Source organism: Papilio machaon, chromosome 5, assembly GCF_912999745.1.
Source record: "Papilio machaon chromosome 5, ilPapMach1.1, whole genome shotgun sequence".
In the NCBI taxonomy this organism is placed as follows: domain Eukaryota; kingdom Metazoa; phylum Arthropoda; class Insecta; order Lepidoptera; family Papilionidae; genus Papilio; species Papilio machaon.
This window is the reverse complement of record NC_059990.1, coordinates 5,593,381-5,618,581: the sequence shown is the minus strand read 5'-3', so window position 1 is coordinate 5,618,581 and position 25,201 is coordinate 5,593,381. Positions and strand designations below refer to the sequence as shown.

Here is a 25,201-nt window from a genome sequence, read left to right as displayed (position 1 = left end):
TTGTACGCAAGCGTTTTAGTGCATAACATCGCAGTAAAATATTTGAAACACGGTAAGAAAACACATCTGTTTCGTCTAGTATTCATATTGATTTACTTAGCCACATGGTGTATGTCATTAAGTGGGCGTGCGGTGACCTAATGCAATGTAGCGTGGGGAGCGTCACCCGCTGCCGTCGTCGCGGCGCGTTTGACTGACAGTGTTGCCGAGCACATTTTTGATGTCAGACTGTACTATAGGACAAGACCTAGCAACCGTCAGACTAAAGTCATTTTAGTAACGTCATTTTAAGAACTTTGGTACCCGTTAATTTTAGACCATCTCTCCTTCCTTTATTAGCTATTTACACTAAATTCTCAGCTATACTAAAATATCGAAGTTCGGCGGCAACGGACGATACTATTGTTTATAATGTTCTAGATCATTAGCTAAAGTATTACCCCGGCTTGTAAACTTCTAGTCTTTAAAGAACTATCATTTTAAGTTAGATATTCGGATGTACGTTTTGTATGCACATATTTAATGTCTCAAGTTACTTGTAATGGTAAATCTCAACATCGGGACAACTCGATTACAACCATATTGCCGTCCTTCTCACTATCTGAAAAAAAAAAACTAGATAGCATTAATGTTCGTATACAAGTATCAATTTATTTGAAATTCACGGTAAAACATCTTAAAAATATACACTTATAAAGTGAACAAAAAACATAATAGACCTAACCATAAATAAATTAGACAATTTTACGATTATTTTAGCTTAAACTCATCAATATTGAAATGTGATTTTGTGTAGGCTTCCAAAATGCGATCTTGATAAATAAATAAAGTACTTTTACCAGGATCAGTTTAAAAGTTACATATTTAAGTTGTTGACGTCCATATAATATCATTAAGAAGCAATAAACTTATATAACAACACTTTTGTACGACTACTTATATATGCAAAATGAACAAAAATTCACGAGAGATACAGTATTTATAAGTACGTAGACATCGGTCGTGCTGCTATAGATGCCGTATGTCACGATCATGTCCATTCGTGTTACTTTAAAGCGTAATGCAAATCAAGGCCAATGTATAATACCCGCTTGAAGTACAATTTGTTTGGAACGGAAATATTTTTATAAGAAAGAAGAGCAAAAGCTTGAGATCTGTGACCCATTACTTATTCAGACAATAAACGATCGTGTCGTCTTATTTATATCTTAATTTAAACAGAAATCGTAAGTGTGAGTTCATGTACTAAGGTTGTATGTATTAGCAAAGTCAGCTCAACTCTATCAGTAACGAATCATTTTGCTTTCATTTGAAACTTAAATGGTAACATTAGGAGCAACGAGTAAGTCTTTCATTAGATGTGTTCAATTATATAATGGTAATTGCAATTCTAAACGTTTGAGTAATTAATTGATTAATTGAGTGTTATATACTGTGTTGTAGGTATATATACTCTTAGATTAGTCGTAGGTGTGTCGATCAAGTATGCGTGTGTTCGTGGTGGTCACGTTCGATGTGAGGCACGTGGTGTGAGCTGCGAGCTGCGAGCCTGTGGTAGTGGCCGCAGACTCCGCGACCGCTGCGTCAGGTCTGATCGCAAACCGCTACCGGCTTAGTCACAGTTCTGGCAACGGTCCGCGAACCGCGCTATGCCATTTGCGGTAACCGATACATAATACGATAATACAATCGTTGTGATATTAGTGATTCTAGTGATACAACGAAAAATATGGGATTTCTAAATGCTATATCATTCTCCGTATTCAAAAAATGTCCTCATCTCAGAATGAAGAGGAAAAGAACGAGAAAAAGGTACGGATGTTTTATGCGGATAATATTTATACAGCGAGAGTCTTTCGCTCGCATTCGTTATCTTTGATAAAATATTTCCCATCAAATAAAACACATTAAGTGTCAAATTGTGATCGCGGGAGAGATAAAAGTGATAATTTATTTTCTGTCAAAATATAGGTCACATAAAAACACGAAAAAGCACCGTTTGTATTTGTTCCGTCTAATGCTTTACGCATAATTAATTTTCCAACAAAAACCGTAATAGTTTATTTTTAAATGTGTTAGCGTCCGGTGGATGACAAATGTGAATAAGAATTAATGGAAATTTTACCGAGTACAAAAATATTGCAACAAGTTTCACGACTATTGCAAATAACAATTGACAAGCGGTAACTGTTTGTGAATTGATTGTTTTCAAGGTTTTATTGGTGATGCAAATAATTACTCTTATTTGTGATCCAATGTTACTAATCGTAGGTTTCTGAGACAAAAATCTCCGTTTAAAACATATGGTTGTCTCTGTTTTATCAAAGATAATGACTGGGATGACGGATGTTTTGTACAGAGATTTTCAGAGGTCTCAGAATCCAACGGTAAGAAAACTGTCAACAATTTACTTAAAAATCATTTTTTTAACTTAATTTTAACTTTGATCATATTATACTCTTAATTATTAAGCTAGTAGGTTTTACATTAGTAAGTGTGACATATTACAATGTAAACCGCATTTGATTACAATTCATTGTGAATGTCACAATAGTTTTATGTAAATAAGCGTAGAGCCGGATGTTCGCCCACTGGAACTGAGACCCTCATCCGTGACGTCACGGATCACTGCATGCGCTTTGACAAATACAAAAACATGGTTACTATCGACATCTTTAACCGTTTGACATTGGCTAACTTATACTTACCTATCTATGGATAGTTTCCATAGATATCTATCCGTTCAGTTTATAAACGAGAAAACAATATTTGACATTTACTTTGATAAAGGTACATTCAAGCACAAAATACTATTCACTTTTTTCCACAAGATACAAAAAAAAATTCTCGTTTTGGTACTTGTGTATATTATAAATACTTTAAAACTAGTTCCTCGTCATCAGACTGGACGGAAAAATAGTTTAATTTTTATAATAAAGATCTGGGATGGTAAGTATGAAATAAACTCGTCATAAAATCGTAGGAAATACAAACAATAACGATAAGCATTATACAAATACTTAGCACTTATTAGCACATGTACTTGCCACTTTTTTATAGTTATATCAAGGTTATCTAGTGATTTTTCCTTACAAACTTTAATGGAAATCAGACGGCGAATACCATATTTGAATAGTTGGTTATAGCTTTAGGATTAAACTATGGATAAACGGAGTGCCAAAGTTTGTGTACCAGATACGCTGAACAACAATTTAACGTTCTTCTTCTCACACGTTTAACACTCGTAAAGAAAAAGATTGTTATCTTTCTGCAATTCTCACCGATTTTATTGACTTACAATGTGTGAATCTTTCGTAATATACTATATAGCAACGACTTAACAGTTGGGGAACGATAAAACTAGCAAATAAATCGAGTCAAACTATCCAACTTCATGGTTTACCACAGCCTTGCCTTTGCGATAAGATAAAAGTTTTATTAACTCACGACTCACGCCCGCCGCCGCTGCTTGAATGGATTTCACATGTTTTATGTAAAAATACCAAATATTTTTTTCAACAGTAGGTATATGGAAATTTTCTGGTATTTCCATGTTGCAGAAATAAACTTAGGATTTTAATATTATGAATATTTCTCATACAAAAAATTTATCGAGAGCATCTTGCCTCTTGTCAGGATGAGCTGAAGGGACGTTGTACCTTTTCTAGAATAATACATTAACATATGAGAATAAATAAAGCGCTTTTAGTAATAAGAAAAAGCTCAGTTCTAATTCCAGTACTCCATCGTGTTTTTCACCGTGTAGAGTAATTTTCACAGTTTTAAATGGTAGTTTCAAATGAATATGTAAGTAAAAAATCAATAGCAATTTGTAACACGCAGCCGGAGGCTTTAATACGTTTTTTTCATGTGCTGCTTCATCAATGTATTGATGTTAACACAATTGGTGTAGGTTAAACATAGGTTATAAAATATTACATAACTTTACTAATTAATCAACAACGTACAAGTTATGTAACTTAGTGAGAAGCAAGTCATAGGCAATCTAGAATAATTTAATAATGAATAACTTTAATCACCTTTCCATTATTTTACAGAACTAAATGACACTTCTAATACGTACAATTAAATAATTGAAAAGTAGCCGTTTCTATTAACTCCTACTTGATTTGATGGAATTATTACATAATAATTGTTTTTATATTAAATAAATTGTAATAATTGTACTTTATCGGATTCGTTCCTTTTTCCATACGTAATACTTTCTTTTTTGTAGTGTTTATCATCCCTTAAGTATATCTATGGAATAAATAAGTGTGTTAACATTACTGTCACAAAAAATGGTGTTCAGTCATCATCATCTCCCTGGCCTTATCCCACTTACGTGGGTCGGCACACAAGGTTTTATGAACCTTAAAGTTTTGGCTTAAGTTTTTACGGCCGGCCGCCTGCCTGTCGCCAACCCTACTTGGGAGTAATTTTTTAAAATTAAATATAACATAATAGCTAAATAATATAAAAATTAATTCAAAAAATACACCAAAAATAAAAATTAGTAATAAAAACTTGTAAATAGAACACAAAAAATGGTGTTCAATCTATGTTCTTTTAGGTAATTTGATTTTGTTCTTAGCCTCATCATAAATAAACCTACAAAAACAAATAAAGCTCGAATAACAGAGGTGTAGTTCCTTGTTCCTGGAATGACGTACTCTACGTCTATATAGTTGGTTAAACTTGTACTGCCTTTTATATAAACATGGTCATAACCGGTCATTAAAGTAATATGACGATATTTATATGTATTTTGGTCGGAATAAAACGAACGAAATAAAAATTGTTGCTTCAAGAACGGCGATGCGTTTTTGACGTGGCGATCAAAAGGTTCAAAGGTTGCTAACAATATTTAAAAAATATTGTCTGTCACGTTCACAGTCGTTTCGCAGAATGTCAACTGTTTTGTCAGTTTCGTAATTGAAAAGTTCGCTGGAAGTCAATACATTATATTATAAAAGACCATTTCGTATTAATCGCGTAAAAATTTATAAACAAACCATTAACGTACTATTGATAATGAAATAACAGTCGTGCCAAATTTGTCGTTATAGATTCGACGACGTTTATAACTTCATAACGTGTAATTGTCTAATATGAATTTGTAGTTTTTACTAAAACTCTAATAAGAATTGTAACAACGGTAATAATCAAGCCTTATTCTTTTTATTCATGTTATAAAAGAATTAACGTTGCAAATCGGGCATTGACGCCCAATTTGTACCACCACTAAATGCCACATATTGCTTTTAATTCATCAAAAGAAGCAAACATTTCTTTTAATTTTCAACTTTTATGTAATTTTTATTTATGTGTAATTAGGTGTTAAGAAATGAAGCCATGGCGCGTCTACCCTTGAGATGTGAAGTGAACTTCATTACATTGAAGACAAAAATATTGTGTCAATCCACAACCAGTGTAAATCTACGATTATTTAACTAGAACAATGGTGTATCTAAAGTAAATAATAATTTAACTTTAATAAAAGAATTATTGAAATAGAAAACGTTAAAATATAACTTACTATGTCATAAAATTTCTTGTGTCTTCGTGTATTTTCGAAAAACTAAATTCCTTAATTATTATCATCTATCACTTTTCAAAACGTAATGCGTCATTAATTCATTCAGTTCGCCACCTTTATTTTTTTCAACATGTTATTTCATAAACAAAGATTATTGCTACACATGAGGTCTACAATAAATTCATTTAATAAGAGCCTCTCTGTTCAATAACGGAAAAAAAACTATATATGACTTTTGTTTTAAATAAACACTATGTGGGTCCACAAAGCAAACTGCGAGTTTGTCATTTGTCACACTTCACCGTTCGTGTTTTCAGATATTTTAAATGCACCCTCAGTTTATGTATGTTTGCATGGTCAACATTTGATACATTGCGTAATGGAACATCGGTATTGTGGAATGTTTTCATATTCAATGGAACCTAGCGCGCCTAAAGCTTGTATGCGTTGTGTCATATGAAAGTTAACAAAAAATTTTCAATGTCAAAACTAACATCGTACATATAAAACCATACAAAGAGATAAAATCGATTTCTATTTCCCATCTGACACATTTTTCTCGCTCCATTCATTCTCAATTCTGTTGTTGTCGCATTGGGTTATGTGTTAACAATCTAAAGTTTGAATTAAACATTCATTGATTCTTTCTAATATTTTCACACAACAAGAAAAGTACAAACACGACTTTCTACTACAGAAAAAAATATGCAATAATAATGACAGTGATGACGTTAAGTACATTCAGCTGCATACATACAAATGTAGTAATTTACGAAGCTTCAGGAACTTACGGTTTCAAAAGTATGGATCCACATACATCTATACGCATGTTTCGGACTAAGAGTACGTGTTAAGTGCGTACATAAGTACAAGGAATCAGAAGGCCTATAGGCCTAGCCATCAAATTCACATTAGGATTAAAAAACAATTTTATCGCAAGGCATTAATAGGAAGAATAACTAGGAATTCTTATAAGGCATACTTAGTACTGTTTACGCTGCCAAAAATAAATGAAGGTTTCTTAGACATTTGATTATTACAACAACATATTATAGCGCAATTTTTTAATTATAGTTAATCACGTTACGTAAAAGCCGACGGAAAAACGGATGGCTGACGCTTACATCGATAAACAACAACTTAGCATTCAAGTCAAAGTCTTCAAATGCTTTGTACTTAATATTTATTATGAACACGTATTTACATCAAAGAAAACATCTTGCTCGTGGCACTTGGGGCGCTTGGGGCGCTTTATGCTAAATTGTTACCGTGGATTTCCACTGGCAATTCTCATACAAAAAATATGTTATCCCGTAGTTATCTAAAAATCAAATCCTTTTTGTTTGAACTAAGTAGGAATTAGCTTTAATTTTACGTAAGAAAACCATTCTGCGATTTTTTTTCTCTTTTTTTTTAATTCGTCATTTAATTTTGATAACCTTAATAATGTGGTAATAGTACCACAGATTCGATTTACTTTATTTATGAGGGGTACACCGGTAGAGGTATATCTAAGAAATGGATGGATTGCGTGAAAGGTTACATATGTAATTAAGAAGGGAGTGACGACTGAGATGATAGATCGTTATGGAGGACGAAAACTTGGTACGCCTGTTGCTGTCTCGGGGTTGCATACAGCCTTTTGCTTCAACTTTTTGGACATTTAAAAAAATATTTTTCTTTTATTTTGACATAATTCGTTTTTGACGTTTTGTTTTATATCTTGTTCATTTTATATAACTTTATCTCGTTCCTGTCTTTTTATATTAAATTTCATAGTGAAAAATATATTCAGTCTCCTCAAAGTTAAACGCCGTCTTTACATGAGTGGGATTAGGACAGGGAGATATTCAATAAATTTAAATAATCTAGGTCATGTAAGACCTAGATAAAAGCTGTTATTCGAATGTGGTAGGTATTGCAAACATGGAGCAGGTTCTAAGTCGTATAATATGTAATGTCAATGTCTTTGCGTTCATTGCTTATTTCACAACTCAATGTTGTAGCAGTCAGGACATTTTTCCTGTAAACATAAGGGACTATTTTAAATATCCTGGGTTGTGATCTTGTTTTCGTCTATAAATAAAGTTATTTTTTTTACATCAATTTTAAAAATCACGTGATTACGATTCGAACTATTTTTTTCAGTTAAACTAAAATCAAACAAAAATTCTATAATGCAGCTTGTCTTTAAAAATGATTATTTTTCGAAGTGGACTGAGAAGTATCAGTGGAGTGTTTCTTTGTTAACTTTAAGTTAAAAAAAACATATGCCAGGATATCCCTATTACATTAAAATGTTAATTTACTTCACTTTCTTGATAATAGGGACAAAGTTAAAAAATAGTAGACTTTTTCAGTCGAATACGAAATTAATATCAAGGCAAGAAAATTAACCCCGAAGTAAGAACTGATTAAAGCACTCGGGGTTCCTTTTCCTTTTTAGAAGCACACCCACTTACCTCCTTCAAAGGCCACGTTACAGTTAAATGTAGAGATTATCTCGGAATTGCTCGCTGGCGCCGCCGTGCGCCGTGCGGCGGTATAACAAGCTTTTATTTATTTTTTGTACAACACGCTTGCCGCTGAAGATGTGCTTTTAACATCTAAATCTTAGAACAAAATTTGTTATAAACATGTCATAATATGTCCCATGGGATAGATAGGGGAGGTGGATTTGACGGAGGACGGGAAATTATCAATGGGAAGTTAAAATATCCTCTTTCGTTGCGTCCCCTTCTCCGTCGATTAAAGATAGGCAAGTCACATGCAATTGCAGATGACTATAGATAACATCGCCTCGCGTTTTCCGCGAATTTTACGGATAAGTATATTTTTGTATATGTTTTTTGCGAAGAGAATAGAGAGATCTATACAGAGTGAAGGAAAGTAATGTTAGTAGTGTAACAATATTATGTTTTGTTAACTTCGACAAACAACCTGGTTGTTTCCCGTTGGACCAATCGGACCTATCGATTAATCGGTCCAATGGATTTTTTTCCATTTTGCAGAAAAACTTTTAATACAACATTGGTATGATGGATACTTGATTGTCACGTATTACCTGAGACTCTAAAAGACCAAGTATACAATTATGTATTCAATTTATTAAGATAACAATATAAAATGTGCAAAACAATAAATATTGTACACTTAAGCACTTGCATTTGTAGTATGTGTACTCTAATATACATAACTAGCTTTTACCCGCGACTCCAACCGCGCGGAACAAAAAAAAATGCATTCAAGATAAAAAAGTTCCTATGTCGTTTTCCTAATTTTAAGCTACCTCCCCATAAATTTTCAACTAAATCAGTTCGACCGATCTTGAGTTATAGTGTAACTAACACGACTTTATTTTATATGTACAAAGTTCAAGTGTAAGGAAAATATAAGATAATATTTTTTTTCTATTTCTAAAGCAATTTATACAATTTACCAGTGTGTCTTTTACACGTCCAATTAGCATTAGTTTGTTTTACTGTCCATGTGAAGTAAATATAAAATACTTGAAATAATCTTAAAACACGGATATAGCAAAATGTACATAACATAAAAATAAACTTATATTGTGTTAAGCATATTATTAAAATGATATAACTTGCTCTCAGACAAAGATAAGTGGTATCGAATAAATAAAAAAAGCCTAAAAACATTGTCTTGAATTCGATATATTCTACATAAATCTTACGCAACATTACTTTAAATGTTTTAGATAAAACCATGAGAAAAATCGTTGATTTGGATGGAATAAAAATATATTTACACTAAACTGTTGAACACTCACATATACTCACGCTCACGTATTAAACTCACTGTCAGATAAACACAATGATGTCTCGTTGATAGGTGAAAAATTGCGATCGAAACTTTCTTTGTTGCCTCAAGACCTCTTCACCTCTTCGACTAGATTAAGAATCTTTCCTGAATAACTACGATTAAGTGACATCTATGTAAGTGTTTATCGTTATTTTATTACGTACACACATTTCCAAGAGAAAATTATGCTATGAAGAAATCTAAGAAAAAAATATTAACTTAATTGAACACTTTATACAAATTCTTATACTAAGAGATTTGAATAAGCGTAGTCAAATCAATTCCCAAAACTAGCATTAGTATTAATATATTTAATTTTGTATGAGTACTAACATCGTACTTAATGGATGGGTGGCATAGTGTCGAACCGTACGCGCATAACGAAAACTATGAAATATCGAGTCTCGGTCTTGCACTACAATTAAGAACAAATAAGTGCTATAAATAAGGTATTTTATTACTTTTTGCCCATGGACATTTGCAATTGCAGATGCGTTGCCTACATTTAATTAACAGAGGAGGGGTTGCACAGAAATAGGATATTTCCCCTTCTTTTGCCTTCGCCCCTTTTCCGCCAAATCCGCTTAACCTTTCCATCATTTCCTTATAAGAAACGGGTGGGAAGGGAACGTGGATTAAATTAGGCCTCCGGCACCACACATCAGACGAAACGACAACCTATACATAAAAGTATGCAAGAAAAAAAAAATCCCTATCAAATGTGAATCCCTACTACATGCTTCGGTCCATCTTGAATGAGGCTACGTCCATGCACTACACGGATAGACTACACCATCCAACGCACGTCGGAACTAAATGCAGACAACTTGTCAGATTTTAACAACCGTTTAATCACTATAGGTTTAGGACCTAACATTATTAACAAAAAACTTACCAAGTAGGTCTAGGTTATGAAATAAAAAATAAAATTTAGAAACGTTACACTTTAATAAGAACATAACACTGGTACCAAAACACGATCGACATCACTAGAATTTATACTTTGATGATGTTCTCTACGGCACTGGTCGCTAAGACGTTGGTACTGATGGGCTTACACTTGCAACAACACCAATTGTTGGTGCTTGGCACCAGCGTCACGCTGCTGATACACTCCAGGTGGAACTGGGAGGCACAAAGGCTGCATTTGATAGACGCGCAGCCATCCATGGTACGGTTGCAGTGAGCGCATTCCATTTTTGCCAAATATCTGAAACTAAAACCAATTGTTAGTATACTTCTACAAAAATATGCTCACCGTTTCCGGTACAAGGACGTCAGAACAACCAGAATCGGATGCAAACGGACGACAATGATCAAGACCCTCCGGTATGATGAGGATTACGACTTGAGGAGACGAATCAAATGTCTTCTAGAACATTCTTGAGACAAATTCTCGGCACGTTTACTGAATTTCCTCAAAACATTTCAATCGTTTATATTGTTCAATTGCAATAAATAGTTACATTTAAAAAACGCTTACATGATTTAAGAAATAGGAATGATGTTTACTTTTGAAAAAATTTTCAATTTTTATATATATTTTACTGCTAAAGTTTTTACTGTGACGGATAATTAGCGACTGAGGAGATATGGAAATGGAACAAATGCATTTGAATTTTATTATTATTCTTTTTCTTGTTCTGTTCTATTTTGAAATTTATATTCCACCAGGTTCGTAACGAAGTTAACCTACATGAAACATTACATGTTTAATAAACACTCCATGTTTAATAAAGTTTAATAAATATGAGTTTTTTGGATATCTTCTGTTCCAGAAATATTTATTACAAAAAATCACCTTGTTTAATTACAATGTTTTCTCTTATTAACCTGCATGAAGGATTTCAGAATTCCTGTAAATCCAAGATGAATTCTTGAACACATGAATGTTTTAACTGAGTGGAAAGACTTGTTGGGTCCTGAATAAATCGAAAATTATAATTTCCGGCTATTCCTCGAAGTAACGGTCCTTACCGAGATATGTAACCTTTTCGCTTTGTATTTAACTAGCTGTCACCTGCGACTCCGTTCGCGCGGATTTAAAAAAAAACATAAAAGTAGCCTATGTGATCTTCCAGACTATGATTTATGTCACATTTCATCGAGATCCGATGAGCCATTCTGTAGATACCTTCAAACAAACATCCATCTATACATCCATCCATTCATCCAAACATTCGCATTTATAATATTAGTAGGATGTATTAAACACTTACAAAATGACAATAACAACTGTCTTTGTCTTTGACACATAAATCATTTTGACACAATAACGTCATGAATTTTACTGGTAAATAGCTGTTGATACGTAAATTTTATTCTTATCTTATATTTAACTTGTTAATATGTACTTTATGGAAATTGAATCTTATAAATAATATACAAAATAGTATAAATTAATACGTTACAATAGTGCGGCTGCGTTACAATAGTATAAATTAATACCGGCTGCGAAATACCATGACGGAAGCATCCAGCGGTCTGGCTTTAGATCCGCCTCTTAATAATAATATTACTACTATAAAAACAGTTAATTACAATTGTAAGTAATGCTAAGATTTCTAACGAAATAGAAGTCACATTGAATCAATATCAGTACCATTATACGCCACTAGAACAATTAACGTTCCTTGCCCCGGATTGGCTGTATAAATGTTTTTTATAAAGCGTAAAATTATGGTTTCGGTAAATGTGAATTTAACATTTAGCAAAACGTAAATTGTGTACAAAAAAGACATAAAAATTAAGTCTAGTTTTGTATTTCGATGAATTCCTTCAGTGATAAAGTTTATAAAATTCATTCATATTCATGAAACTGGGCCTGACAGGTTAATTTAATTGTTTTGATATTTTTTTTTAATTCCGTTTTATGAAATATAATCTTACTAATCTCACTATCTTACTGATATTATGCGAATGCAAATGCGAATGTTTAGATAGATGGATAGATGGATGTTTGTTTGAAGGTATCTAAGGAACGGCTCAACGGATCTGGATAAAATTTGGCACGGTTGTAGAACATAGTTTGGAAAAACACAAAGGCTTTTTTTACGTAGTTTTTTTCAATATCGTGCGGACAGAGTCACGGACGACTGCTAGTATTCTATATCTATAGAGTGTGATAACGAGGACTCGTTTGGTAAAATTGCCGTTTCGTATACGGACTTGATAAAAGTATAGGGTCCAAAATAAATTGAATTTACTCTTTCTAATCTGCATAATTTCTGTAGACCCTAAACTTGTTCACAGAACGTTATCGTAAAAGTAATGGGGGAGCTACTTTTTATATTTTATGTCTATTTCCGTCCAGTGATTTTTGCAAACTAGTTTAATTATGTAATAATTACTTCAATATCAAGAAAGAAACTCCTCAAATGTCGTCGAATACTTTATGTTAACAAAAGTGTTAAACAAAAAATCTTTACTGTTATTGTATATTCATCAAATAAAACAAACGCGTCTTACAAAACGAACTGTACCTAAGGTTTTGTAAAGGATAAACTGAATAGAGTCTTATGTGTAAAATAGAACAATTTGTTTTGTCATCAAAATGGTAATTGAATATATTTGTCGTAGACGCAGCAGCGAGGGTCCCGCGGCGGGCGCGCGCGTGCTGCGAGCTACGCCCGACTGGTCGGACACGGCCATCAGCGGCGAGCACCTCTGGTCGCCCACATCCGTATCCGGCGACTGCTGTTACGTCGGTGATGCCGATTGCCAGGTGAACCTTACTTATATTACGAGTACTTAAAGGCTAAAAAATACTGAACACTCTTTTTACGTTAAATTTATAACTTTCTACGATGAATTTCTTCTTCTATAAATAATTTATGCAGAAAATTCAAGACAAAACGAATTCCTCGGTGAACCAGCTTATTCTATTCGGGGCGGAGAAAATTACAATTTCCACAACAGCAATTACGAAGTTGGAGTCCATTATATAGCCGCTGGTAGACATGTCGTTAGTTGAATGTAAGATTAATGAGGGAGCTCACGGCCAATGCCGCAGCGATGACCTGTCACTATTGATGCGACAAAAGGCTGGCTTTGAGTTTATAGCGACAATTATTAACTAATCGCCGGCGGTTTGCGTTTCTCGACAATTTAACCACCCTCGTCATTTAGAATTAAAAAAACCGATTTGTATTGAAAATATGTTGTTTTGTCATAAAATGGAAAAAAAAACTTTTAGAGATAGCCACAATACTTTTCTGAGGGCTGTATTTGAAAATATAACATTTGAAAATCTTCTTTTTGTGTAAAATGTAATAAGAAAAGTGGAACATTGTAAAATAAAATGGGTGTTAAAGCCACCTCTTCGCTATTAAATAATTTATAACATGTGACAAAACAAGTTCACATCTCCTCATAAAACTTAATTTACTTTACACGTTTCGCCCACATCATATTAAATTTATATTACACGTTGTAAAAAATAAATGTGTAATAAAATAAAATTATACAGTAGCTTTATGCCTGCAAAATTTTTTATTTATGTAATTAGTATAAATAAAGACTAAACTTTACTTAGATAAACACAGGAAAAAATATAAATTATGGAAAGTGATCACTGTGGATATGTCGTCATAGAATCACTATCTTATACGTAGGTAACAAAACCATACACTAAACAGTAATAAAAAAATCCAGGGTTCTATTTCTATACATTTAATTTCTGATTACCTGATTTCATTTAAGTACAAATTTAATTTACAAGTTTCTTTAATTGAATTTTATTTCAATAGAAACATGGATCTCGAATGAAATGTTCGGCGTGCAAGATTGTCGCTCATACAGCGTGCATCGACATCCTCATGGATCGAATGCAGTTCACCTGCAAGCCGACCTTCAGGGACGTGGGCGTGCGCCAGTACCGCGAACAGACCCTAACTCACCACCATTGGGTGCACCGGAGATCTGAAAAGGGCAAGTGCAAAGCTTGCGGCAAGGTAAGTGCTACTGACCGTTGGCTTTTGTGTTAGGTAACGCACCTTGCAGTTTTCAAAAGCAATAATAATTTTGCCATGCTAACATTATGCTAACTCGTCATTACTCTTGCACCGTGTTTTAATTGTATATAAATAATCTAACTCATGTATACCATTGCTGTTTGATGTCATTAACGAATATCCATGTTTGGCAAAACAACATCACACAACAACTTATTCCTTATGTGAAGCAAACGAACGTTAACTTTAAATCAAGAAATTAGATGAAATTTTCAAAATTAATACTAAAATCAAATAAGTACTAGTTAAAAGTACTTTTATCAAAAGAAAATTTTAGTAAATAACAAGGGCTATCAACTATAGAATCGATAAAATTTCAAGTTCCAAGGCAACCACTGCGTCCATATCAAGTTTATGAAGCAGAAATGTCTATAATCACTTATAATTTCCTCATGACGGACCAGGTTTTTACATCCACAATTATTAAAACGAATGGACACACATGAATCTGGCCTTTGACAAAATTGGCAAAGTGAAATTGTTTATTACATTTAACCGAAATGTCGAGGTTCGTTACTGTCTTCCTTAAACTTTATTTGGTCAAGCCTTGATCATCGATTACATATTTTGGTTCGAATATCTTGATATAGTGAACCTGTTAAATGGTTAAATCTTGAAAACGTGGCAAATACAAAGGCCGTTGTTTTCGCATTTAATATAAGTGTAATCTTTGTGGATAGTTAAAAAAATGTTCATATTATGTTTAATGCTTAATTAAGATCGAGTATCGTACATAATTATAAACTAGTAGTGTAATTAAATCCACTATCTTAACAATATGATCTGTTAAATCAGGGTTTATGTTAGCATTTAAAAAGTCAAGGTCATGAAATAGGCTTTCCCGGATTAGAAGACTTGTCTACGATATATATGTGAAAAAACTTGATATGATGCGACGTAATAAAACAAGAGCCCTGTTGATTTGTACTGAGTTACATGCTCATAAAATGTCTTTGTCGTTTCGATTATGAATGAGCGAATTGAAACATCAAGTCGCGTCACCCTGCTAGTACCTCCCCACTTTCTCGGTCACCCCCACGCGTCCCTTGGGCGCCCACGTTTTCCTTATTTTGAAATCATTTGCATTTACGTCGCATGCGACACGGCACGTGCTGCCAAAGCTCTACAACGCAAAATTAAAGTTTCATTTTTAATGACGTGTTAGCATATTGCACGCATGGCGCATGCATATTTGAACACGACTAGGCTACATTTGTGGAGTACATTTTTTTCTATTATTTTTTGTGTAATGTTTGAGCGTGTTTCCATGGCTTCATGTACGTGCTAAAACGCTTAATAATTTATTGTTTATAGTAATGATACGAGCTAGTCAATATTTAGTTTTCTATAATATTATACGTATACGTTACATTATAGAATTATGGTTTATTAAACAAAATTCAAAGTATATCAATTTTTTACTTTGAATAAAGGCAATATACATAATGTTTTATGTTTAAACAAGAATCGTAAATAACTCACAATTTGGAAGGGCTCAGTCAGAATGACAATGTTATTGTTATTTACATAAGTAATTTAGCATCATTTCACAAAGACATTTCGCACACACTAATATTACTAAAATAATGTTAATACTTATTCTTCTATTACTTAACCTTAGATAAAATTAACATATGTATAAGTACACTATTAAATGTATTTTTAGGTTTATATGTCAGAGTGTTATAATTTTTTATTTTTTATTCGGATGTTTATAATTTTGGTTTATGCATTTAGTTATGTTTGTTTTTATTAATTTTGCATGTTTGTTGCATGGTTGTTCTGTTGTCCCAGTCATACCGGCGCAGTTGCTGTGGGTGGTGCATAACAAAACAATCTTCTGTAGACAAGGCTATGGAAGTAGCCAATGATAACACTGATCGTGTGGGTATACTCAATGTGTTGCCGCCTACCGCAAACACATTGGTGCTTTGCTTGTTGTTTGCATTTTATTGTTTTTATTAGCGCTATTTGTTATCAATTAAATAATCTAAATTAATTTAAGTTATAGTGCAATCTCCACAGTAAATCAATCGTTTGATTTCAGTCGTTACAAGCAAAGTTATCATTTAGCTCGAAAGAAATCGTAGCACTTAGTTGCTCCTGGTGTAAGGACGCATACCACAATAAAGAAAGCTGTTTTAACCTTCAGAGAATAGGAGAAGAATGCTCATTAGGTAAAGAAAATTTGCAATACACAAGTTTTTTTTTAGTTTCTACATAATTTTAACTAATATACTTATTTAAGGCTCTCAGTCCAATATAATAGTCCCACCTTCATGGATTGTGAAGTTACCAAGAAAGGGAAGCTTTAAGTCGTCTTTGAGAAAATCGCCAAAAAAGAAAAGCGCATCGAAGAAGAAAGGAAAAGATTCAAAGAATGAACATAAGCCATTTGTTATCAAGCCGATACCAACTACTAATGTGAAGCCGGTCTTAGTTTTTATTAATCCGAAAAGTGGAGGGAATCAAGGTGTTAAATTGTTGCAAAAGTTCCAATGGCTGTTGAATCCACGTCAAGTTTTTGATCTGACCCAAGGTGGACCCGGACCAGGGTAAATATTACTTCATATTAAAAAAAAATTTTTTTCAAAGTATTACAATAAAAAAATTTAGAGATATCCTTAAACTTCAAACAGTATTTAAAAAAGTATGATAAGACGAAAAAATAAGAATGATTTAACTTTAGGACATGACTTGAAATAAACTTTAAGTTCAACTGCATCTAATCAGCAAAAACAATGAAAAATTGAACGGTTACTTCGAATATCCTTTCGTATCCAGCTCGCTGCGCAAATCCACGGCTTAATAAAACGATCTGAGATTGATCAGCTAATGGCAATTGGTAGTCGATTCATCTGCAGAGTTTACCTGAAGCTCTCTTCATTTATCAATTTGAAATATTATAAGGGTACTGTATTTTCATCAAATATTAATCTTAAAGTTTCATTGCAGCTGTTTAATCTCACGAAATAATAAATTGATTTTATGAGTTATTGTTTTATACACGCCCCGACTGCTACAAGTAAATTGAAATTGACTATTTACCTTACATCGAGTATACCATATATTCTTCAAAAAGTAATTTTATTAAATGACTTACGTGAGAAAATATACATACTTTGTAAATGTTATTTGACACGAACTTCTAATGATATAAGGATGTTGTGAATTCAATTGTACTGATTTTTTTATATGTTATTAGTCTAGAGATGTTCCGCAAAGTGCCGAACTTACGCGTGCTGGCGTGTGGCGGAGACGGTACGGTGGGCTGGGTGTTGAGCGTGCTCGACCGCATCGGCTCGCGACCGGCTGTCGGCGTGTTGCCCCTTGGCACCGGCAACGACCTCGCACGAGCCTTGGGATGGGGCGGGGTAATGACTTGACTATTTAGTATGCTGCATTCAAACATTAAAAATCAAACTATAATGTTCTTAAGGAAGAAAATAAACAAACTTTATTTTTATTTACTAACTTAATCATACTAAAAGAAGCTTCTTAAGTAATTTTTGATGAGTGTAGTCTGTTAGTTTCGCAATAACCTAACGAGCTGTAAATTCGGCGCCAGAATTTCTGGACAGAGTAGATGTGATAAAATGTAATAAAATAATGCATCTTTTTATAACAGGGTTATGAAGATGAGCCCATATCGAAAATATTGGCGCATATTGGCGAAAGTGATACTGTTCTACTAGACCGATGGCAACTTACCGTGGAGCCGAACGCAGCGGCATCTGGAGAAGACACGAGTAACGCCAAACCTGACTTACCTCTCAACGTTGTTAACAACTACTTCTCTTTCGGAGTTGACGCTCACATTGCCTTAGAATTCCACGAAGCTAGAGGTACGTTCAAAAAATAACCATTATTTTCTGATAGGCGCTTCAATATTGTCCGATAATTATTTTGACTTCTTTCTGTCAAATCTTTTACGTTATTTGTCCCAGTCGTAAGCAGTTTCATAGTAAGATTATCTTTATTTTTAGTTTTCGGTTTTTAATATGTTTGTTTTGTTTTAGAGGCTCACCCGGAGAAGTTTAACTCACGTATCAGGAACAAGCTGTTCTACGGCACGGCAGGCGGAAAGGACCTCATGCAGCGCAAATGGAAGGGTCTAGCGGAGTTTGTCACTATGGAGTGCGATGGAAAGGACCTCACGCACGTTCTCCGCGAACATAAAGTGCATGCTATTGTGTTCTTAAACATTCCAAGGTATTGATTCATATTAAATTACATGATAGATTTAGAAAGCCAACCTTGCTATTATGAAAATTTTTAAAAAGACGTAACTTTATTGACATTTGTATTAGGGCTGTTTATATCAAAATATGAGAGAAAAAGTCAATATTATTTTATTTTAGTTATGGCGGTGGAACACATCCTTGGAATAAATCGGGAGGGGCGCATGAACCGTCCACTGAAGATGGGTTAATAGAAGTTGTAGGTTTAACCACCTATCAATTGGTAAGTAAATATTAATTCTTTTATCTTTTTATTTACTAAGCGAACCAAGTACTAACCATTTTTTTTTTATATTATTACAAGCATTTCTACTTGACAAGTCTAATGGTGTGGTCTACTAAAATTATTGCTACTACCGACTATTTATAAATTATCTGGGTTTATTTGGAATAATACGTAAATTGTAATAAATCAATAAATTTTGGTTGTATTACAGGATCATAATTAACACGAATTCATTACTAGAGTTGTCAAATTTTATGCAGCTAATCTTCTAGCGAAACTTTTTACATTTTATTTGAATAAAATTTCATTTTCAGCCTCTGCTACAAGCGGGGGGCCACGGGACTTGTATAACTCAATGCAAAACAGCGAAAATTGTTACAACCAAAGTTATACCAATGCAAGTGGATGGGGAGGCTTGTCGGTTGGCGCCCTCGGTCATTACACTCTCTATACTGAACCAAGCGATCATGCTCGCTAAGAAAAAGCCCGGCCGGGTTCTAGCTCCGTGAGTAAACAATAATAATACAAATTTTATTACTAACTTTGCATGCGACCTTATGAGCATGTTATCGTAAAATTACACTACCGAGATTCTTCTATAAGAACAGAATGTTGTATCTTTTTTTTTCGAGAGAACGATCGGGATGCCAATTTGTTTTAAACCAGTATTTCGGCAGTGAGGACAGTTAGTTGATAATTTTTTTGGAAAACAAAGTTCAAAGTAACATGTTAAAAATTAAATGTAAGCGCATTGAAATTGACTCAGTCATAGTTGAGTGTTTCGATCATAAAAACATATCACGGCGAAACAAAAAAAATTCTACAAAATTGATTGAGTATCGCAAAAGAACTCCCTTGGTGGCCGTTTGTCACTTGATAACGGACACACTAAAGGGCAATATTTATATTTCTTCAATAAATATATTTTACATAAAAGAACACAGGAATAAATTTGGATTACAGTAATAAAAAAAATCTTTCTGATCTGTGCCATTACCCTTTATATTTTCTCGAATACATTAATTTCTACAATAATTTTATATAGTTAAAATGTCAAAAGTATTTTATTTATAAATTATTGATTCAATTATGGTATAATATCGATAAATCTAAAATAATTTAAAACTACTTCATGAATAGAATTTCTAAAATTAGTTACACAGTTGTGAAAAAATAATATATTTACAAAGTAAGAAAAATAATAAAATGAATTTAAAATAAGCTGAGTCTTTTAATGAAAATACAATTGTTTTTATTACTTTACATAAAGAATAAACATCCTTTAAATTATAACAAATTTTTACAGACAAACGACTTTAGATAAATTGTCGCTCACTGTGAATCTCATTACAATGGCCGATTACGAGAGGCACCACTACGATAAAGAACTCCTTGCAAACACAGGTACTAACAATAACTTTGACAACCTCCTTTTGCTTAAATATCAAACAAATGACGTAGGTGGAACATATAATCCTATAATATTTAGTATTAGAAAAATAACTAGTTTTGGTTTAAGCTTTATTTCTGTGAAATATATGTTTAATTAGATGATAACTAGTATATTTGTACGTTTCGAATAATACCAGGAAAGTTTCAAATAACTTAGATTTTAAATGATTTTAGACGAAATTACAAGCTGCAGTGTATTTTTATTACTTTTTTTATATTTCATTGTACGGCTTGAACTACACTTTTAAAGATTTATTCCTCATCTTTACAGCGGAACGTATTGGAATTTTAGAAGTAAATCCATCGGCTGACTTGGAGCAGATGCGGTCTCTCATACAAAACATGATCAAAGAATCTCAAGCGTACTCAAGCATTGTCGATTGGTGGTTTGTTGACTGTGAGTTGTCTCACTTTTACTTCTGATAAGTCGGTTGTTAACCTATAAGTCGGTCACGTATTAAAATATTATAAATTTTGCTTCAAAATACACTAAGTCAGCCTCCTTTTTTATTTAAATCGAGGTGAAATAATAAGTAAGAACATGTTTGCCATTTTAAAAAGATAATGAATACAGTTGAAAGAAAGAAAAATCAGTTATTTTTTTATTGCAGCGGTGACAGCAGAACGCTTCTTTAGGATAGACAAAGCTCAAGAGAATCTCCATTACGCGACTGACATCGGCCACGAGAATATCTACATATTGGACGCGGCGCCGCAGACACCTGACACTGAGAGCACGGCGCATCCGGAGACCACTGCCACGCCCTCCTTCGACCGCACCGGACCCTCCGTGTCCCTGGACACCACTACCGGACTCTCGGTCTCGCTGGACATATCGCAGAGTGTTGACACCCCTAGCGCCGGCGTATCCTTGGATGTTCCAGAGTCACATGCGAGGTATTAAAAGAGATGTTTTTTTACGAATACTCTTAGTTCCTATTTTTACAATTTTACATTTTATGCATATTTGTGGTCTAGTGAATCTGGTTTGGGGAGCCCTGCGAGAACGTCGGACGAGCCGCAGAGCCCGCAGACTCCACCCTCTGCCGCGGCTACCGCTCCTTCGTCCCCTGCACTCATTGCGCCCAAGATATCCCTCTCCACTTCCTCCAAAGGTCCCATCTCACGAGCACTCACTCCCAAACTGTCCACCCAGGACACCAACTCTCCGCCGCTCTGTACAAGCCCACCGGCCAAAGAAACCGACGCAACTCGTGACTCGATAGCCCGCTTCAAGACGTAAGTTTGTACTGATTTTCATATTTTAACAATATTCACATAGAGATTTCTATATCATAAATGGCAATTCCATTTTTGACAGCTGTCACTGTCAGTCAGTATTGTGATGGCTATTATATAAAATTTGATTTGGATTTTTTTGTGCGATTCAACATTTTCTACTGAAGTTATTTTAATTTCTTCGATTGATTTGATATTGTGAGGAAGTAAAATAAATTTAGGAAGCGAAATTTTATTGGGATTTAAATCTAAGAATCTTGTTTACAAATTAACATTATTTTCAGTATCTTACAAGGATTTGATCTCATCAATGACAGTGTGTAAGTTAAGGATATAAAAATGTCATATTATGAAATGCTACTTTTCTTATATAGGAAATTAGTATTTAAATAAAATAAATAAACACAAATTGAACATAGCGTTAATTAAATATTTTTACTATTTATTATATTATAGATTTATTTATATACATTATTCTATAACTATTAGTTAAAATAATTTTGTTTCCGTAGTTCTTTTAGACGAAGCATTGTAGTACCTACTGTTAAAGGCACCATTGTACCTCAATGAAATCAAATTTAATTTACTTTAGATAAAGTAACAAATATTATAAATTACCTTGCCCTTATATGGAATTGTCGTCGATTACAGATTGCCCCATTTCTTTATTGTCAATAGATATGCAATATTATTCACAAGATTTTAGAGGTTGCGTGTGCACTCAAGTTTTGGCGAAAGAAATATACTAATAAATGTTTAGTGTTGTCTCTTAATAACGTACATCTAATTTACTGTCTTCACTGTTTTTGTCTAGAAAAAACACTAGTGTAGTATTAGATATGTTAATTTTCTGATGCTAGACTTTAGTTCACTTGTTTGGACTATCTGCACTCTATTTCTTCTGTCTTCTATTGCATGCAGCATACACGAAAAACTGTTCGGACTTGATCAAGAAGTGTTTGGCTATAGGTGAGGCGATTCTCAATTACATGATAGACTTCTTTTATTTGTTTATAAAATGATTGTAATCTTAATTTAATGAGAAATTAAGGGCAATTGAAGTATTTTTAATTAAGTAGTTACGATATATTCCAAAGAAACTTTTTTATTTATTTGAAAAAAATAATTTAATAAATATATTAAAACTCCGAAAATATGAACGTATTAAAACGCTATAATATATATTAATTTTAATTGTATAAATGGTGGTTACTAACATTTATCATTATTTTAAAAAGAACAGTATTTTTATCTTTATTTATAACATAAATATATTTAAGTAGTTTAAGTATGTACTATAAAGTAATTCATTATCACTCGTTATGCGTTATTGTTTCTTTTTTTATTCTGATTACATTATTTCTTCTTTATTGTTCCAGAAATTTATTGGAAAAGACATCCGATTCCCTTCTTAAAGCGGCTAAAGTAGGAGATTTGAGAACGGTAAGTCTGGCTTATGCTATATTTAGTTTTCTTTGTTTTATCTGCGATTTTTATCGTGGTTTGTTCGTAGCGATGTTGTAATCACTAAGAAAAAGTGTACCCAAAAGCAATTGGAATGAAGTCAATAAACTCAATTTCACAAATATGCATAATCACCATGTGTATAGGAAAAAGAAGATGATTAATAAAAAAACAGAAGGTGGATGGGTTTAAGTAATATGTCCATTATTTAATAGGTAAAAGACCTCCATGCTGCCGGGTACTCGCTACTCTCAATCGACGCTACCGGTCAGACCGCACTCCATATAGCGGCGCGGTACGGTAACAAGGAGGTCGTAAAGTACCTGATAGCGTGCGCGCCCTCTGCTATACTGAACATGCGCGACAACGAACGGGGACAGACCGCGTTACACAAAGCCGCGGCTCACAAGCGACGGGCGATATGCTGCATGCTGGTGGCAGGGGGGGCATCTTTGACCCGCCAGGACCACGCCGGCCTCACGCCGCGACATCTCGCTCTGCGCGCAGAAGACCATGACTTAGCTGCCTACTTAGAAAGTCAGTATAGCATATACTTTTTGAATATTTATGCCCATTCATTGTAAGCCAACACAAAATCCCTTACAGATTACAAAAATGGGGAGAAAAACTGAAAGGTCTAAGTAGGTGGCGCCAGTAGCAGCCGCCTTCTGTCGTCTGTTAAAGTTCATAATATTTCTGTCACAAAATAAAACCTACGTGTCGGCACATAACAAAAAAAAATGCTGTACTTTTTTGACAGGCTATAAAACATGGTATTTTGTGCCTATTTGATTTTCGCCATTTTAGATCTGACGCTGTATGTAGCGATTTGTAGCGGATTTTGACTAATAATAAAGAAGTAATTAATTGTCAGTAACATTAACAGACGCATTTAAGTCGGAACCAAAAGCTGTCATTACCAAGTAAACCACCAATCCATCTATATCAGAAATCAGTACATCATCAGATGTTCATCGGCATCTATAAGGAGCAAAAGGCAGTTTTTCTCCCCATTCACCACTTATTACAAATCAAATACATGTATATCGTCTCTTCTGAGTTAGATAGAAGAAAAATTCTACTTTGATTTGATTTTGTAAAACAATTAATTTTTTCAGGCCAAGAACATTTTCAACTAGTTTCCGAAGACTTGGAAACGGCAGTATGAAAATTAAATATGACGTTTATTAAAGATTTGATATGCAGTTTGAGCAACGATGACGAGAAGTACAAGGCTAGACGTATTAACTAAATTGTTAAAGAATCTTAAAATATTGAATATTATACTCAATCCAAATGATATTCAAAATTTGCGCTTTTAATATAATTATAATTACATTTTGACATAAAATTAAAATCTTTCTTTAACTTTTTTAAATTAAGAATATTGCAATTATGATATTTCATTTTTAAATATTCAAATAATAGGATAAAAATTTATATTAATAATCTCTACCTTGGATAAATTTCACGGAATTTTCTAATTTTAACTTTTAATTTATTAATTAAGAACAAAATTGTTATTTGTATTTCCATAATTCGAAGAATCCGTGACATGAAAAAGTATTTTTTCTTAGTAAAAATATTTAAATAGTTTAAGCTAATATGTGAATAGTTTCAGTCATATTGTCATTAATAACCGACTTAAAAACATAACTAATAAAAATATTATGTAGAATATTTTAAGTATATATTTTCAAATTTATAAATTAAATTGATTGTCCTGTCAGCATTAATCTAAGAATATTAATATGCCTTAAACGAAAATAATTTTGTTCTCTATTTGTGACGAACTAATGTTGTTAAATCGCTTAATTTGCATATTGTAGATATAAGACAGTGTGATAACATCCATAATAATTATTTATTCTGTAATATAATTAATTTATGACGAAGTTATGTCTACCGTGAGATTGCACTGCCGAAATTTTACATAAAAACATGTTGCGGGCTCGTTTACTTCTGTAAAGGAGAGCTCAAATCTCACTCTTGAGACATGTTTTTGTAAATGTTTCGGATAGTGCGAACTCACGTTTGGCGTCACATAAAGGTTGTGTAGTGCGTGCGTAAGAATCGAAAGCAATTTAAAAGCACTCGTTATATCTGTTGTTTTAGTTGTATTTGCAAGAATTTGGTCTCGTTAATATTAATCTGCTTTGTTTAAATTAAGCAAATTATATTATATTCTTAATTTAATAGGTTAAGTGTT

The 25,201-nt window shown here is 33.3% G+C and overlaps 1 protein-coding gene across 7 annotated transcripts in view; it reads left to right on the top strand.

Moving 5' to 3' along the window:
- LOC106708525 (eye-specific diacylglycerol kinase-like) overlaps window positions 1-24,330 on the top strand; it is a 102,878-nt gene extending 78,548 nt beyond the window's left edge. For 4 of the 7 annotated variants that reach the window (XM_045678087.1, XM_045678082.1, XM_045678081.1 and 1 more), the window contains 18 exons: window positions 12,938-13,082; window positions 14,107-14,310; window positions 16,165-16,254; window positions 16,418-16,547; window positions 16,619-16,925; window positions 17,576-17,744; window positions 17,999-18,215; window positions 18,390-18,582; window positions 18,732-18,834; window positions 19,152-19,342; window positions 20,144-20,241; window positions 20,561-20,686; window positions 20,901-21,186; window positions 21,268-21,528; window positions 22,450-22,497; window positions 22,908-22,971; window positions 23,208-23,529; window positions 24,111-24,330. In XM_045678087.1, the coding sequence (XP_045534043.1) occupies window positions 12,938-13,082; window positions 14,107-14,310; window positions 16,165-16,254; window positions 16,418-16,547; window positions 16,619-16,925; window positions 17,576-17,744; window positions 17,999-18,215; window positions 18,390-18,582; window positions 18,732-18,834; window positions 19,152-19,342; window positions 20,144-20,241; window positions 20,561-20,686; window positions 20,901-21,186; window positions 21,268-21,528; window positions 22,450-22,497; window positions 22,908-22,971; window positions 23,208-23,529; window positions 24,111-24,160 (3,004 nt within the window). In that variant the 3' untranslated portion in view covers window positions 24,161-24,330. Of the gene's footprint in view, window positions 1-1,613; window positions 1,813-12,937; window positions 13,083-14,106; window positions 14,311-16,164; window positions 16,255-16,417; window positions 16,548-16,618; window positions 16,926-17,575; window positions 17,745-17,998; window positions 18,216-18,389; window positions 18,583-18,731; window positions 18,835-19,151; window positions 19,343-20,143; window positions 20,242-20,560; window positions 20,687-20,900; window positions 21,187-21,267; window positions 21,529-22,449; window positions 22,498-22,907; window positions 22,972-23,207; window positions 23,530-24,110 lie in introns of those variants that run through there. The other 3 variants (XM_045678085.1, XM_045678084.1, XM_045678083.1) reach the window with 3 other exon arrangements.
- The last annotated feature ends 871 nt before the right edge of the window (window positions 24,331-25,201 follow it).